Source organism: Trachinotus anak, unplaced genomic scaffold, assembly GCF_046630095.1.
Source record: "Trachinotus anak isolate AG129_WGS33_773 ecotype Australia unplaced genomic scaffold, CSIRO_AGI_Tana_v1 ptg000009l, whole genome shotgun sequence".
Taxonomy (NCBI): Eukaryota; Metazoa; Chordata; class Actinopteri; order Carangiformes; family Carangidae; genus Trachinotus; species Trachinotus anak.
In genome coordinates, this window is record NW_027273860.1 from 8635708 (window position 1) to 8652133 (window position 16426).

At 42.4% G+C, this 16426-nt stretch overlaps 1 protein-coding gene across 21 annotated transcripts in view; it reads left to right on the top strand.

Annotated features, from left to right (window-relative positions):
- Positions 1 to 16426, top strand: part of LOC139625240 (sickle tail protein homolog) — an 83312-nt gene that overhangs the window by 58740 nt on the left and 8146 nt on the right. For 20 of the 21 annotated variants that reach the window (XM_071485034.1, XM_071485038.1, XM_071485032.1 and 17 more), the window contains 10 exons: positions 1225 to 1423; positions 2492 to 2585; positions 6928 to 7709; positions 9251 to 9355; positions 9870 to 9919; positions 11870 to 12009; positions 12184 to 12359; positions 14411 to 14541; positions 15142 to 15289; positions 15756 to 16242. In XM_071485034.1, the coding sequence (XP_071341135.1) occupies positions 1225 to 1423; positions 2492 to 2585; positions 6928 to 7709; positions 9251 to 9355; positions 9870 to 9919; positions 11870 to 12009; positions 12184 to 12359; positions 14411 to 14541; positions 15142 to 15289; positions 15756 to 16242 (2312 nt within the window). The remainder of the gene's footprint in view (positions 1 to 1224; positions 1424 to 2491; positions 2586 to 6927; positions 7710 to 9250; positions 9356 to 9869; positions 9920 to 11869; positions 12010 to 12183; positions 12360 to 14410; positions 14542 to 15141; positions 15290 to 15755; positions 16243 to 16426) is intronic. The other variant, XM_071485037.1, reaches the window with a different exon arrangement.

The window sequence follows — 16426 nt, forward strand, 5'->3', positions numbered from 1 at the left end:
CTTAAAACCAGCTATTTTCAGTGAAAAATATCTCTGAAACAACTGATTTATTTGTATCACAACAGATTTTTTTGTCTTAGAGACTGATGAAATGTGACATGCAGGAAAGTTCTCATTGAATGGAATACAACATAATAAGGGGACCAACATAAATCGATTTAATTCCTTTGTTCTTTTCATTTAAGTTCTACTATTGCTGCAGATAACCCCAATAAAAATCAGTGCCATGCTCTTTGAAGCAATGAATCAGAAACTAGAAATAGAAGTGTGTTTTTTTCTTTTCCCTGGCATTGTTTATACAAGTGCAGTGTGGGCGTGTCCATAAATTTTGTGGGAGAGACATCTGTTTTTCTAAAGCACAGTGCAGAAGCCACACCCAGGGTTCAGAGGTTCAGACTTTGGTCTTTTTGATGCACAACTTGTGCTGTTCCACCCTTTGCAAACCCCCCCCCATTCCTTCCACGACTTGCTTTTTAAATATCAAGTAATTTGTCCGTTTTTCTTGAATATACCGCGTGCTGTTCTCAAACACATGTAATCCAAACAGGAAAGAGGTGGTGAAGTTTAGAACAAAACCACATCTTGCAAATAAGCTACGGAAAATCAACTAGGAAACCGTATGACAGTTCAAAGGTTTTGTCCTTTGTGCTCCAATTCATTCTGAAGCCCAATTCAAAAGTCAGAAGAATGATTTCCAAACCGACTTCAAATGAGCCAAGTAGTCATTCATCTACAGAAACTAATGGAGGATGAATGTGTTTTGTCTACGTCGGTTGCTTGGGTTTGATGGTACACCAGTGGAAAAATGAAGAAATTGATTTTTTGAAAATTTTAATCGGGCCAAATACCCACACCAGTCCAGTTCATGTGTTGGAGGTTGTTTGAGGCTGCAGTAAACAACCAAACCTTTCTGTTTGACCAGTTCTGTTTTGTTGTTGCTGTTTTCTGCTCTTACATTAATCTTAAAACATCCAAAATTATTGAAAAAGGTCCAAATCCAGATTTTAGCCAACTTCAGAATCACCCGCTAACTCCGGTTGCTAAGTCAATACTTTGTGCAGCAGCTTAAACAGTAAAAGCCCTGCAGTGGTTTGTAATTGGGGGGTTTTACTGTTAAGTGGCTGCATGAAGTGGTGTGTTTGCATTACCAGATTAACACTGCAAGGAGGACTGAACTACTGCAAGTTATGGAAATCACGTGCCTGTCTTGTTTTGTGTTCGCAGGTGTGCTGTACCTGCAGTACGGGGACGAGACCAAGCAGATCCGCATGCCTAATGAGATCACTAGCATCGACACGGTCAGAGCTCTGTTTGTTAGTGCCTTCCCACAGCAGCTCACCATGAAGATGTTGGAGTCGCCCAGTGTCGCCGTCTACGTCAAAGACGACATGAGGAACATGTACTACGAGCTCACTGATGTCAGGTAAAGGCGTATGTTTGTGTGTGATAAACGTGGTACAGAGTGATTGGGAATATGTTGTGGACAGCATACTGTAGATTGCTGTTTTGTTCAGTTTAACAGGTCATCCAAGGTTCATAATGCTCCATAGTTTTACTTTTCCACTTAAATGTCCTCTCTTTTTCCCCTCCCTGAGCACTTCCTGTCTAAACTCCCTCCGCACAGGAAGTGTCATTGGCCAGGAAAGCTTCTCACTTCCTTTTCCCTCCATGTTAAAACTTAATAGGAAAGAAAGTTATGTGGAGATGAAGCCCTGCAGCGAAATGTCTCCGTTATACTCAAGCAAACTGAAGAGCACTCTTGAGAGACTTTCATGCCTGTTGTCCTTTCTCCTCTCGTGAAAGTTTGACTCCGGAAAGTTTGAGCAATGCAAACTTTGTCTTTTTACACTTTCTGAGGCAGCTTTTCAGAGTGTAGCTTCCAAAGACTTGTGTACTATGTTGTGTGTGTCATTTACAAGCACACATACTAGCTCAGTGCTTTTCTTCTTCCTTGCACTTTATACCTTCCTGGTTTGGTATTTGCCTGCATGTCTTATCAATAATACAGCAGATTCTATGCACAGAGACAGTATACAGCCATTTGCTGTAGTTGTTTTTCAGAGAAACATTACTCTTGAAGACTCAAGCAACTTTGCCCCTGTGTTTCCAGAACGCCTGCGCAAGTGTGACGTGTACTTTGTGACTAATTCTTTATCAGGGCTGTAAAAAATTGTCTCATGATTCCTGAAGGTTGGTACAGGTGTCCAGGGTGCAACACCATAGTGAGAGAGTGAGAGCTGTAAAAGAAAAGAACGGATCCGCTCTCAGTTTATGCAGTAGAGCCACGTTTTAACACAGTATTAGTGGATGTTTTGATAGTCTTTGGAGATTTAGAGGAAATGTCACAGAACAGAGGACTGTCAGAGCCTCTGTCAGGGTATGTGCCCTTGGCAGGGCTGCTAAAGAAATCCAGACCGACGCAGGATCGGCCACTGTCTGACGGCGATATCTGGGCTGTCTTCTTACCACCGCACACGTCCTCTTCCTACAGGAACATCACAGACCACTCCTGCCTGAAGGTCTACCACAAAGACCCAGCACAGGCGTTCAACCATGGGCCAAGACCTGCCAACGGCGATGCCAGGGTGAGTACTTAACCGTAACAGTCACTAACACAGCAGTGAAAATTATTATCTCCTTAACAACAGCAGCAGCTGCAGGGAAATGGCCAGACGCGCTGCAGATAGAATAGCAAGCCCAGCCTCCAGTACTTCTTGATCTCACATCCTGTTTGCAGTTAAAGGAAGGAATGTCCTCCTGCCTCTTGTTAATCTGTTTAGAGGGGGTCTCATATTGTTCTCCCAGGGGCCCGTGATTCGGCCTCGCCTGTACGCTCTGGTGGAGCTTGCTTAAGGGACAATTGAACTCAATTCTCTCTTGTTCATTCTTCCCCCCAATATCAGCTCTAATCTCTTTCTCTTGTTCTGATTCCAGCATGTTTGTTTCCTGCTGATGTAACAAAACTAAAGCCCCAAAGAGCCCTTTCCTCGAATGTTCCTCCTCAAATCCGCTTCTCTAATCCGCCTGACCCTTTATCTAACCCGCTGCTCCTCTCTGCCTGCTGCTGATTTCCAGGCAGCATCGCATTGCTATTGTGATACTGCAGAAATTACATTAACCTTGGCTATAATCTCACACTGCCACATACTGTGTTTTTCATCAAAGTGTGAAGTGAAATTGATAAAGTTTTAAGGAATGACAAAGCATGCTTGACGGTGGCTTAAGAGGCGTTGGTTCAGATGCAGTGATGGCTTTGAGGTGCTGCAGAAAGCTGCTGGAAGGTGCTTCTCTGCTGGGGTCCGTCAAGGGGAAATGAAAAAAAAAAAAAAAGGCAGTTGAGAAAAAAAAAGATGGTAAAACGATACATCTGATAAAGTGAAATGGAAATTTAGCTGTGCAAACAGTCTAACAGCAGTGAAGGTTGCAAACTGGCATCAGCAGAATAATTTGGATTGTGTAGAAGAGATTTCTCAACCTAGTTTTTTTTTTTGTAATGGCCCTGGAATTTGCTGATGCAGCAGTTTTGAAAAATATAACTTACTCTGGTTGAGCTGAAGTGCATTTAGCGAAGAGAAGCCGGACAACCTTTTTAAGGGCCCGTGTGCAAACATTGTGAAATCTAGGTGTGAGGTAGAGATATGCAGAAGAAGATTGTTGTCATGAATAGTTCTGTCACTGTTTAACCAAGCAGCAGTTGACACACATACAGAGACTGGACGTGGCTGAGGTTGGTAAACGGCACAGGACAGGACAGAAACAAAGTAGTTAGATGACTTTTTTTTTTTTTGCATTAATCCAAAATATAAACACATGAACATGAGGAAAGCTGTAACACACATGCACACACACACACACACACACACACACACACTCAGTCATCTGTAAAGGTTAGAGGTTAGCCTTTTTTGTTTGTTTTGTTCATCTTTTTTTTTTTTATTATTATTAGTTTTTTTTATTTTTGACAACCTCCTTTTATAATGAAACACAAACCCTGTCGCTCAAAACAAAAACGGCAAATACTACAACCTAATGAGCTGTGCACCTGTTTAAACAACCTCAGGTGGGGGTTGGGATGTGGGAGGTTATCCAGGTATATTTCAGATCTGTTTGGGCCATTCAGTCTGAGACCAGGCCTTGGATCAGATTTAAAGCAGGATCCAGCAGGACTGAAACTTTCTGGCCAAACAGTTGTCTCTGCTTATGAAAACAACCCTGTTGTCCATCAGTAACTGATATAAGGTGGACAGATATGCACAGTAACTGATGAGCAACTTGATAAGAAGAATAAAGTCGGGATCAAGTGGTATTTTCTTGCATTTGAAGCGTCTATTTTTCTTTAGATGAAAAAAGTATTTTGGAATTTAATCCGTACTTATGTAAGGGGTTGAGCCCAGAGCAGTGCTTGGTATTCACAGAATAGTCAATAGTGGCTGTCAGAAGTGATGTTATGTACACATCGCTGTAGGAGATATTTTGTAAACAGAGGTTGAGTGATTGGCTAACGATCTCTGATCTGTTCTCCTTTGGGTAATCGATGTAATTTGTGTTGTTATTCAAAGATGAAAAGTTGAATGTCTGTCTTCATTTTACTCACAAATTATGATAATTAGCAGCAAGTTAATCTTTTCATCAGCGACACCATTAGGTCCACAGACAGCAGCGTGGTGTTTCCGGCCATGCAGGCAGCTCTTTAGATGTTGACACACTTCTGTGTGAGCATCGCGGCGCAGCCTCTCTTTATCTGTTTAGCTTGGCTACCCCTGAGGCTCTGAAGTTTGTGAATCGGTTTAGAAACCCTCTCCATCTCTGACACGGCAAGAGATCGGGGCAACTTTGTACGCACATGCTGCCCTCATTACTGGAAGCTTAAGAGCGCGGTGGAAACAGAGAGAGTGAGAGTCTTTAAAAAAAAAAAAAAAGTCCACGAGTCAAACTCAAACCAAATGTTCTCAACACAGCCTCTCATTTGCCTGACATGGTCGCTCATGTGTTTATTTTTCGAAGCCTTTGCTCCTCTGTTGTGACTCAAAGCAGTGATTTATGAATGTTGTACAGACCAAATCTGTGGATTACAGGGATATTTTCGGCATAGTTGGTGTTGCAAAGGTGTAACGTCTGTTTGGGATTGACATGTGATGCCTTTTGGTCCAAAGTGTTCTTATAAGGCTGTGCTGGAGTTGGTAAAGCAGAACAGAGATGTTATTTAGTGCTCTGCAGAAGCTGCTGCACAATAGGGCAACTTTTCTTTCTATGTGTGGAAGCACCTTGGATAGTGAAAGTTATTAGGGTTTGATTATGGTCTGTTGATGATGGCGGCCGTGTGCTTCTCAAATTTCTTATTACGTGTTGTGTAGCTTGGTCAGACTTGTTGCTGCTGTATTTATTAAGGACTGTGTGCGCTTTTATTGCCAGCAAGTTTCTTTTTTTTCCCCTTTGTTATCACAGCCAAGCCTGAGCCCTTTGTTACGGTACACTTTGAGAAGTTGTTGTTTTCCTGCTTATGCACACACACACACGCACACACACACACACACACACACACACACACACACAAAGTGTCACACCCACTTTATTGTTCTCCTCATTGTATTAATGTGTGTCGGCACCGGGGGAAAAAAAAATACATAAAGACAACACTGAAAAAGCAGTGTCAAAAACTGTACGAGAAGTTTGTGAAAGAACTTTGTGAACATTGTGTTTTGCCTTGTCTTCTCATGTAGGTGTAACTCATGAGTCATACCTTGAAGGAACAATAGTTTGTTTGTTTGACAGGAATAGAGTGTTAGACAGGAAGGAAGATGGATTGGATTTGTCCTGGCATGTGACACTCCTCAGCACAGTGTTGTCATATCCAGCACTTCACATATCCACAGGTTACATCTCAGTTTACACACTATATTTCAGGCACATGTTTACATCTATACAAATATACCTCAAACTCTGAATACATAAAGTCACTACTACTCACTCTGGTAGAGTTGCTGTTGTTTGAAGTTTAAATTAATTTAAATACCTGTAATATTACTAATTGAGAGATGATGTAACTTTTTCTGAACAGTTGCCCACAGGTACTAGAGGTAGATTAATGGTAGTAGAATAATGGTCAATGGGAAAACAGAAGCATAGTTAGTAGTAGAATGTAACAATAGCGCAACTACAAAAACTTAATATATCAGACTGACCGCCTTAACCTAACCTCTGTCTAAATTACTTCTATGTGCCTATAAATCTTTCACCTGCTTTTTGTAGTTTTATTATGTACAGCCTGAGTGCTCATGTTTCCCCTAACCCAGAAAGCCACTCTAGTTAAATGAGGTTAGGTTTATTGTACACTAGCCTTCAAGGGTCCTTCATTGGTGGTAGAGAACAGTGACTGTTTAATTAGACTATGCCAGACAGATCTTGTTGCAAATTAACCAGCTACCTTTTAGCTCCAGAGCTGCACATAAAAACTCTCAGAAAGAGAGAAAAAGACCAATTCATCTCCCAGAGACCTTGATAAAAACTACAGACAAGAACTTTGTGTTCATACGTTGTAATATTGTTTTATAAAAGCCTGTGGGTATAATAACCAGGACTTTGAGTGAAATGCTGTGTGTACCGGGGATAGTAGCCGTGCAAGTAACTATTTTCTGCTTCTGGAAAAATTTGCTGACAGTGTATTTTCTTTGAAAAGCAACAGTGTAAACTGAGTTAGATGGATGTTTTTGTTTCAAGGGCAACTGCAGTCCAGAAATACAGGCTATATACAAAATAAACAGTTGCTAGAGCTTTCAAGCAGGCAGAATTATGCAGTCTGGGTTGTTGACTAATCCTTAAATTAAGGGATTTTTTTCTTGAATGTTTTGCAGTATTTGAAGTAATAATAATTCCAGTTATGTTTCTAAATGTATAATAATATTTCTATATGCTTTTCTTCTTGTCTAGATGCATGGTGATGGACAGCACCCTCTGAGACAACCCCCAATGGGTCCCCCAACACACCATCCAATGCAGGGAGCACTTCCTCCATCTCCCCACTCCATGCCGCCATCTCCCTCCAGAATCCCATTTGGCCCACGGCAGGGCTCCATACCTGGCAGCGCCACTATCCCTAGGGACCGACTGTCTAATGCCAACCCTCCAGCGCGCTCCATCTCACCCTGTCCCAGCGCCATCCTGGAGAGACGGGATGTCAAGCCAGATGAGGACATGGGGGGGAAGAGCCACAGTCTAGCCAGGGGAAATGAGGGCCTGTATGCAGATCCATACCTGCTCCAGGAGGGACGAATGAGCATGGCTACTGCCCATGGACCACACCCCAACCCTGGGCTTGATGGTCCAGATCATGGCATGGGGGGATTTCACCGTGCCTCCATCCGCTCCACAGGCTCTTACAGTGGGCCCAGCCCCACAGACACTATGGATCACCCCTCTCTGTACAGGCAGAAGTCCAGAAACAGCCAGCTGCCTACTTTGGGCTCCAAGACTCCTCCCCCATCCCCTCACCGGATGGCTGAGGTACGGATGATTGACATCCATGGCGGGCCTCCCCATGGCGTTCCACCTCATGGAGTTCCCATGGAGAGAGGCTCACCAGTGCGCCAGTCCTTCAGGAAGGAGGAAGTAACAGGGACCAAGCCCAGGAACAACATGGGATCACCTGTGGTTTCAGACCTCCAGGGTCATCTCCAAGGGCCCATTCCACCTGCCAATGACCATCAGACACGGTAAGCCTCAGGGGGCTGGACATGATATAAAATAGGTTGGTTGGATTGTTTAAATTAGGATTAAGACCCTGCATGGGAGCATGGACTAACTCTGCATCCCAGTTTCACCCTAACCATGAGCGGCTGATTTTTAATCCCTGGCTCTGACTCTGTTCCATCATCCATGACTGAAGACAAGAATATAACCTGCACTCTCACTGTTTTAAGCCTCAAGATCTGCACATGAAGTACAGCAGACTAATGTAAATCAGTTTGGTTTGTGTATACAACCAGCTCTGATATCTGACCAATGTTTTCACAGTCTTTGTTTAAACTCTGGAAGCTCACGATGTTAATTGTTACAGAGCCTATAGACCCAGACACTGAAACAGGATAGTATCTGAAAACCCCATTAGCCCATTGTAAATGTTTCTGTTACTCTCTGACTGTTGTACAAACAACAATCTCTCTGTAGAGTCTATTCATTTTGGATAATCCAGAATTCATTTAAGTTCCTGGGTTTAGGTTTGTCTCCTCCGACTGAGAGCACATAAACATAGAAATAGAGAAAGAGACGTGCTTGCCACTCAGCCAGGAAAACGTGGTTTCAGCAACAGGGATGTTACAGGGGTTATGTGCATACCTAGGAAACCCAAAGAAAATATTGACCAGGTTGAATAAGTATTTGAAATGGCCCAATCAGTCAAACAGATCAGGCTGGACCACCTGGGCAGCCCTAAAAACCCCCCAACAGAAATGCCCTGGGAATGCGGCAAAAGGGTGGAGGAGTTTGAATGAGAGAAGTGCTTTCAAAATAAACACTCTCTTCTCTCTATAGCTGTATATGAATATATATATATGTATTCATGTGAAATATGCTGTATGACGCTGAGGTTAGGCATTGTAGTGCTCACATAGGTGTTGTGTCTGCTTGCTGTCAATAGTGCAGTTAAGACCACAGACCCCACCCTCCCGTGTCCTTCCTCAAGATAAATGATGACTTCTGAAAACAAAAGTCGAGTTGTTCTCTTTTCCAACCTCTAGGTTTGCCAAGCGATCTCAGTAAGGTCCCCTTCTCATCTCTCAGGTGTTTGGCTTTCTTAAGGCTGTGTATTTTTTTTTAATTGTCTTTTCACTCCCTTCGTGGAAGCGACCACTTATGACACTCTGTCTTTTTATTTTAAAAAAAAGAAAAGAATATGATTTAAACATCCTCAGTGTCAACCTCAGAGTTCTTTGTTTGTATTGAGTCTTCCACCTTGTTTGGACTCAAGCTTTTTCTTTTTGTGAAGAGATAACTGCTGTTGCGCTGCTGGGATTCAGAAACGATTTATTTGACCATAGACAATAATGACTAATTGCTAATCAGTTGCAAAACAAATATCTGCTGTGTAATCTACCCATGGAAATAAGAAAAAGATTTATGGTCAGGTGATCAAAAACAGTTGATTATTATGTTACAGACCTCCCATTTCCATTCTGAGCGAATGTTTGCTCGAGTGGCAGCTGTGTCATCCCATAGGCCTCAGTGTTGAAAGTAGAATTTTCTGATGTTTCTGCAGAGAGCGAATGAAGGCTATGGAGCAACAGATTGCCAGCTTGACTGGTCTTGTTCAGCATGCACTTTTAAAGGGGCCAAACACTAGTGGCACCAAGGAGCCTCTAAGGTAAGCAATCACAGTATAGGACAGAGTGAGGCATCAAGGGAAATTTCAAATGAAAAGCCTGGCTCTCCAGCCAGAGTAGGAAAGATAAAATATCCCATCTGTAATGGCGATATCAAACAGGTTAAGTAGCATCTGGTGAAGAGGAAATAAGTTTGGCTGTGAATCTGATATTGAAATCATTTGCTCTTTAGATAAAAGGCCACCATGTATGGTTTATCTGGCTGCATTTCAACTCTTTGCATTTGGATCCTCACTGTGGAGATCTTGTGTTAATGTTTGCTCGACAGTTAAAGGGCCTGTGACTGCAGTGAATCTGAACATTCCTGTGATGAAGCTCGTTAACATCATTAACATCATTTTAACCTCTTTGGTTTGTCACTCTTTCCCATCATACTTTGTTGTAATGTGTTTGTTATTACTAATACTAACCTGTAAACTGCACTGTAAAGTGCACAAAAATGCTGTTTTTTTCTTTATCGAAATCCTGCTCTTATGAATTTTTCTCTGGCTGCAGTGAGAGACCACCAAAGACATCATCTCCAGCCCACAGCGCACATAGCTCAGGTTGGTATCAGTGTTACTCTGTGCAATTTCATTACTTTTTTTTTTTTTTGTAAATAATAGTTTAAGCGCCATAATGTCTTGTGCAGACAAGCCCACACATCAGTGTCAGTCAACAGTCCGCAATGAGCAGTGTTGGAGGGAGGGAAAACAAAGTCAGGCTTCTTTGCTTGTCATCGGTTCATATTTCCTCACAACCCCCCCTCCCCTGTACATCCAGTTTAATAGGAGTTAAGAGACAGGAGCCAGCAGAGCTAACACAAACCCCTCAAAGCACTTCTTAAAACAAGACGCTATTACTTCTCAAGCCTGCCAAGATGATTCAGCGATTCAATCTCTGCTCTGCAGCGCTCTGTGGCTAGATCTAGGTTTGATAAAAAAAAAAAAAGATCTGCAACCTCACCAGTGACAGCCAGAAAACACAACACTACTTATGTGTCTTGATAGTTGATCTCACGTCTCATGACAAACCTCATGTGTAGCATTCAGAGGGATTTGGGATTTACATGTCATGTTGTGCCTGAGTGAATCTTCAAAACGTCAGAGTTAGTTACAGTGTGTTCTTTGATCTCGCCGGACTGCCCTGTAAATCAAACGTGAGGAATTAGTGGCACTGTTTATTTTTTTCCCCCTTAAATGCTTCCTCATTGTTGCCACACAGTGTGCACTTCTTTTGATAGACATTGTGTCCCCGAGGCCCAAAACACAACCAGCAGTGTGCATTGTAACCTGTACTTCAGGTTCAGGCAGCTGTCAGGTAGACTGAGCAAATAGAGTTTTGGGATTATCAAGACAAAGGTTTGTTCTTTTACTGCCCCAGCAGCTTAGATAGCACTCTGAACAATCCCTGACCTATTGTGTTATCCAGTACAGACGCTACTTTCTTTAACAGACCCCTTGTCTCCGAGGTGAAAGAGTTACTTCTCCCACAACACAAAACAAATATTTCTCACTTGCGTCTAGTGGTATCCAGCCATGCAGATAGTTTTGGTTTTATTTGCCCATGTTTTGAAATATCCATCTTTGAGATTCATGCCTCAAACCCACTATAATGAAGGTGATACTGAAATTTTATTTGTAGTGCTCACAGCTTTGAAAAATTACATTTTAAAAAATTCAATTCTAATGTTTTTTTTAAGACCTTGGAACTACCTCCAACCAATAAAATAGCACCCAAGGAAACTGTTAAAGCTTGTTCTTAGGGCTAAAAGGCAGAATATTCTTTTGTAATTTGAGTGAAGTAACCCTTCAGTGGTGAAGTCCGTGGAAATATGGATTGGATCAATTTACGTGATTATCCTTTGTTTTTAGACGTCCTAGATGTCATATAGATCAAACCTCATGGTGGAGTTTCTGAAAGTGGACTGAATGAAATTATTATTGTTTTTGGCCATTTACAGACTCACACCCAAACCACAAATATTACTTCCCTGGGTTTCCATGGTTTCAACCTTTTCCGCATCTCCAGTGATGAGTGAAATGTTGAAATCAGCTGACAGACATATCAGAGGTGCAGCCAGTATGAGTGTCAGTGTATCTGTACTTATTGTGCAGGGAAAAGGACACCGCAGAGAGTTCCGGCAATCATCACTGAACATTAGGATCATTAGACCAGTGTGTTACCAGGGAAAATGTGCATGCAGACGTGTACAGTCTAACCAATAATTTGAAGAGGAAAGTCAGACAGGATGACGGAGTGAGGTTTGGAAAAGAACAACTCACTCTACTCCCTCTAAGGGGAGAATTATCTTTTTACTTTTTTGACATGCCTGTGCAATAATTTAAGGTATAATTTCCACTTTACTGTAACAATACGAGCTGTGATGCCTCCATGGTGTTCTTAAGGTTTCAGCACGTGCATATAAATGAACATATTCTTCTTTTATGTATTACTTGGGTCATATTTTTCAGGAAACAAACTTCAACTTTGTGTTTATTTTTTTCCTGGCCCAGGTGGTTCCCCAGTCCTGGCTCCCAAAAGCAGTGCAGCCCCATCAGACAAGGGTTCAGTTCCTCTCAAAGTCAACCTCCTGCAGTTCAGGAAGAATGTCTCTGACCTCAGGATGCAACTCCATCAGATGAGACAGCTGCAGGCAAGACCTCTTTGCCCTTTTAATTAATTAAAAATGTGGTGGTCTGTTCAGATGTCCACCTGCGTGCGTGCATGTGACAGAGTGTGCACCTGAATGACATTTCAGAAGCTCTGCATGCTGGTTTTGCTAGTGCGGGTCCTGTAATATCTCCTTCCACTGTGTGTTTCCACTCAGCTCCAGAACCAGGAGGCATTACGGGTTCAGCTGAAGCGGGCAGAGCAGGAAATCAGTGTTAAACTCGCAGAGGCCATGCGGCGTCTCGAGGACCCAGTGCAGAGGCAGAGAACTTTGGTAGAAGAGGACAGGCACAAGTACTTGGGACTGGAGGAGCGTGTCCTTACACAGCTCGGGTAAGACTGTTGAAAATGTGCTGATTTACTCCCATAACAGGCATTATGTTTTATATATCAGGGTGGATGCGGTTGTTTGCATTCATTACTGAATGTTTACTGTTAGTGGATTTAATTCCTTTCATGAGAGCCTTGGACAAGAATTAAAGCTGATTCAGTACACACCCATGTTGCTCGAGTCAAGGTGCTTCCATTTATAGGAAATCCCCAAAAGACTTCATTTTTATCAGCTCACCTGAGCTATTCAGTCCTAAAGTCTTTGACAAGCCAACGCCCTCCAAATTACAGCTCACAGGTTTATACAGGCAAGCAGTGCCTGCCTCTCAGAGACAGCAGTCTAGAACAATGGACTCAACTGTGGAGTAATTACTCACTGCCCTGCACTTATTTGAATTCACTTGCAGCATCTTGCCAACAGGGAGCAGTAATTTTATTTGGATGTTTACAGGCAAGGTCAAACAGTGTTGTCTTGCTAGACAGTAGTGAACATTCGCTCCAATGAACACAATGATAGCAGATCATAGAGCCTGGGAAATGAACAGGCAGAAGTAGGTGGATTAAACTCTCAGTTACCCTTGGTATCTACTGTAGGCAGTTGTAAGTTGGCAAAACACGGCTGCTGGCACTTTAAATAAGTCTTAGGTTATTAGTGCTGCTTGACTGTAAGGAGAATGTGGTGTGAAAAGAACTGCACCCTCAAGAGGAATGACCTATAATGACACTTTTTTTTAAACATTTTATAACTCTGTAGCAACAAGGCTCACTACTTCAAATTGTGCAACTGGTACTATGTGGAATCATTTTTATTAGTAATCCAAAGACAGGGAGCAAACAAATTAGTCTCAGGAGTATTAAATAGTATGGTTGTCAGTGGACACCATTGATGATGAGCTTCCACAAAACAAAACTACAAAGCATTTATCCAAGTAGAGAGCCACAAACTTACTTCCAAGTCAGTTTTAATCTCAAAAGCTATCCAAGCTATTCTCATTTCAAGTCACATGTTTGGGATCCCATACTGAGAGTTTCAGTCATAACAGTAATTTACAGGATAAGAAAGAGTATATGATGATTCGCGTCTGTGAAGGCTGCCTCCTTTACTCTGACACATGGAGATGTAGATTATGCAGAAATACTTTTTTTGTCTGTTGGAGGTTTGATTAAAAATTAGTATCAGTTTCCTTTCTGGTCAGCTGGAATTTCCCATCATCAGTCCCATTACCAACAGGCCTAAACATAGCAGGGCATTTAACACACAGCCTCCTTCTTGCCTTTCCCACTCCCTTTAGGGGACCTCTATCAAAGAGTGTTTCTCAAGGGTACCTGGCCACAATGAAACACTATTTTAGCCCCTCTCATGCAATCCCACACTGCACACAATGTTATCGTTTGGCACATTTCCCCTCGGGGTAGCCAGTTTTCTCCAACACTGGGATGACTGTGAAGCTGCGTGATATGTTTTCTCTGTGAGGAAGTGTCTCTGTCACAAATAAGCTCTCATCCAGTGTGTAAACATTTGTGGTTTTGGGAAGAGATCCAGTCCAGTCTGGTCGAAGCAATTTGATTTAGATGGGGAATGCTGTGCACAGTGGGGAAGTGTATTGATAGTCTTAATTCGTGTACATATTTTATAATTTATACATTTTATTTTTACAGATCACAGTCCTAAGTCTGCTCTTACCTTTGCCCAATCAGTATCAATGTATGATCTTTAAGAAAAATGATTCTGTCCTGCCCCCTGGTGTTTGCATAGAGTAAATAAAATAGTTATGTGAATAGAACTTTTTCTGTCTTTACCCCACATTAAATATGTGCTGCAGTACATAAATCAGGAGCAAAACACTTTCTGAAGTGGAATTGAAATGTTTCACCATATCAATATAATTAATAATTATTCATTTCATGCAGAAATAAGTCGGTCATTGGATATTCTGTCTATTGCCTTAAAGTACCATATTCTTTGTATTAACCAACTGTTGTTGGAAGACTTGTTTCTCTTAAGCTATAAAATCTCTCTATCTTTCCATTGTGCATTTTGTTCGTTTCCACAGTGAGCTGGAGCAGTATGTCAGCTCTCTGCAGAAGGACTCAGCAGCGACACACAGAGTGGTGACCCTCAAAGATGTGGAAGAGGGAGCAATGACTCTGAGGAAGGTGGGAGAGTCTCTGGCAGGGCTCAAAGGTAAGACCACAGAGAACACAATTACTACTGGGAACACTACTCTGTACAGCCCCCTGTTCCAAACTGTCCTGTTAAGTCTAGTAGTTACAAAAACTAATGGGACAAACAAATCTGTACTTAGTAGATGATTCTTCTAAGTTATTGTCTTGAATAACAGACGGATACTTGGTTTGTATAATGTTAACTGGAACTTGAGCTCTTGGCAATCAATATTTTTATGGAATATGTTCTGATATCAATGTATATTATGAAATGTCAAATGTGTGTGATGACAGAGTGAAATAGTCAAACTGATTTTCAAAGCAACCCATGTAATGATTCTCATGACTCTTTTTGCCAGTTTTTGTTTGCTCTGACAAGATAATCTGTATAAATTCCACTGAAAGAAGATAAATGATAATATTGAAACATTATGCATTTATTTAACAGTTCAATAAATGTCCTGTATTTTTGGATAACTATTGGAAAGGTATCCCATTGGGACAGTGCCTTAATGAGCTGGTAACCCTGTAACTGTTATGAATGTGAATTGTAGTGTCATGACAGTCTAAATGTTGTTCTGAAGCTTTTCCTTACATTTTTCTGTGTGTATTTAATCAGGAGAGTTCCCGGCCTTACAAACCAGGATGCGGGCCGTGCTCAGGGTGGAAGTGGAAGCCGTCAAGTTTTTGAAGGAGGAGCCTCATAAACTGGACAGCATGCTGAAAAGGGTCAAGAGCCTGACTGACACACTCAGCAGTCTGAGAAGGTAGAGGAAAAATAGAAAAAAACAATGCCAAAGGAGATAAAGTAGGGATCAGGGGAGGAGGTTGCCAGGGTATGGTGGCTGAGAGTGAGATGAAAACAAAAAGCACTCTGCAGAGCCTCTCACAGGGGTCTGAGATGCAGGAGATTGTAATGTTTGATTATACGGGCAAGTTCATCCCATCAAAGAGGTCAGTCTGTGTGGACAGAGGAGTACGGCGTCCAGTTTGATTTACTTCCATCGCCTTCACTGAACCGATAAGTGAATTAATTTGGTGGACACTGCAGTACCTCATTTCCATTTTAATATGTCACAGATACCACACTCACTCTACTTTTCTCTCTCTCTCTCCCTCTCTCTCTCTCTCTCTTTCTCTCTCTCTCTCTCTCTCTGACTCTTGGAAAACCATGGAGAAAACCAGTGCTGTCGACATGGTTTGTAATCCATACTGTTTCCGTTCTCTCTGCAGACATGCTACTGAGGGTTCCCAGAGGGGGTCTGATCCTTCTGCCAATATCCCAGTGGATAACAGCCCCTCAGCAGCTGCATTAGAGACCCCTGCAGAGGCTCCCCCAGTATCAGTCCAGCCTACCTCCACCTCAGCCCCACTGGAGCTCCAGAACTCCACCATCAAATCAGGGGTGATGCCTTCCTCCCCGGTGGTCATCCATCATGTCCAGAGCTCCCCGGTCCACATGCAGCAGTCCCAGCAGTCTGCAGCCTTGACTGCTCAGCCCAGCCCCCCGCTCACCCCCAACCCCGCTCAGGTTCCCTGTCCCAATGCAAGCAAGAGTCAAGGCCGAGAATCTCCCAAGGGTGCCTCCTCTGATCCACCAAGTCCCGCCCGTCATAAGAAGGCACATGGGAACCCAGTGAATAATGGCAACCAGGATCTTGTCATAGAGGAGCTGCAGAGCAGTCAGGACAAGAGCAAAAACAGAGCCATGTCCATAGAGGTATGTATCGCCTGGCCAGGGTCATATGGTCTTGATTTACTTTCGTCCAACATAGTAAAGCTGTGGTGATATTCAAACTCTCTCTCGTGTTAAACCATTCAACTCAGTCACCCTGAATTCTTTGCTTTATTTTATACTCATGCAGTTATTTTTTTGTTGTGTTTTAGGAATAACATTCCTTCAC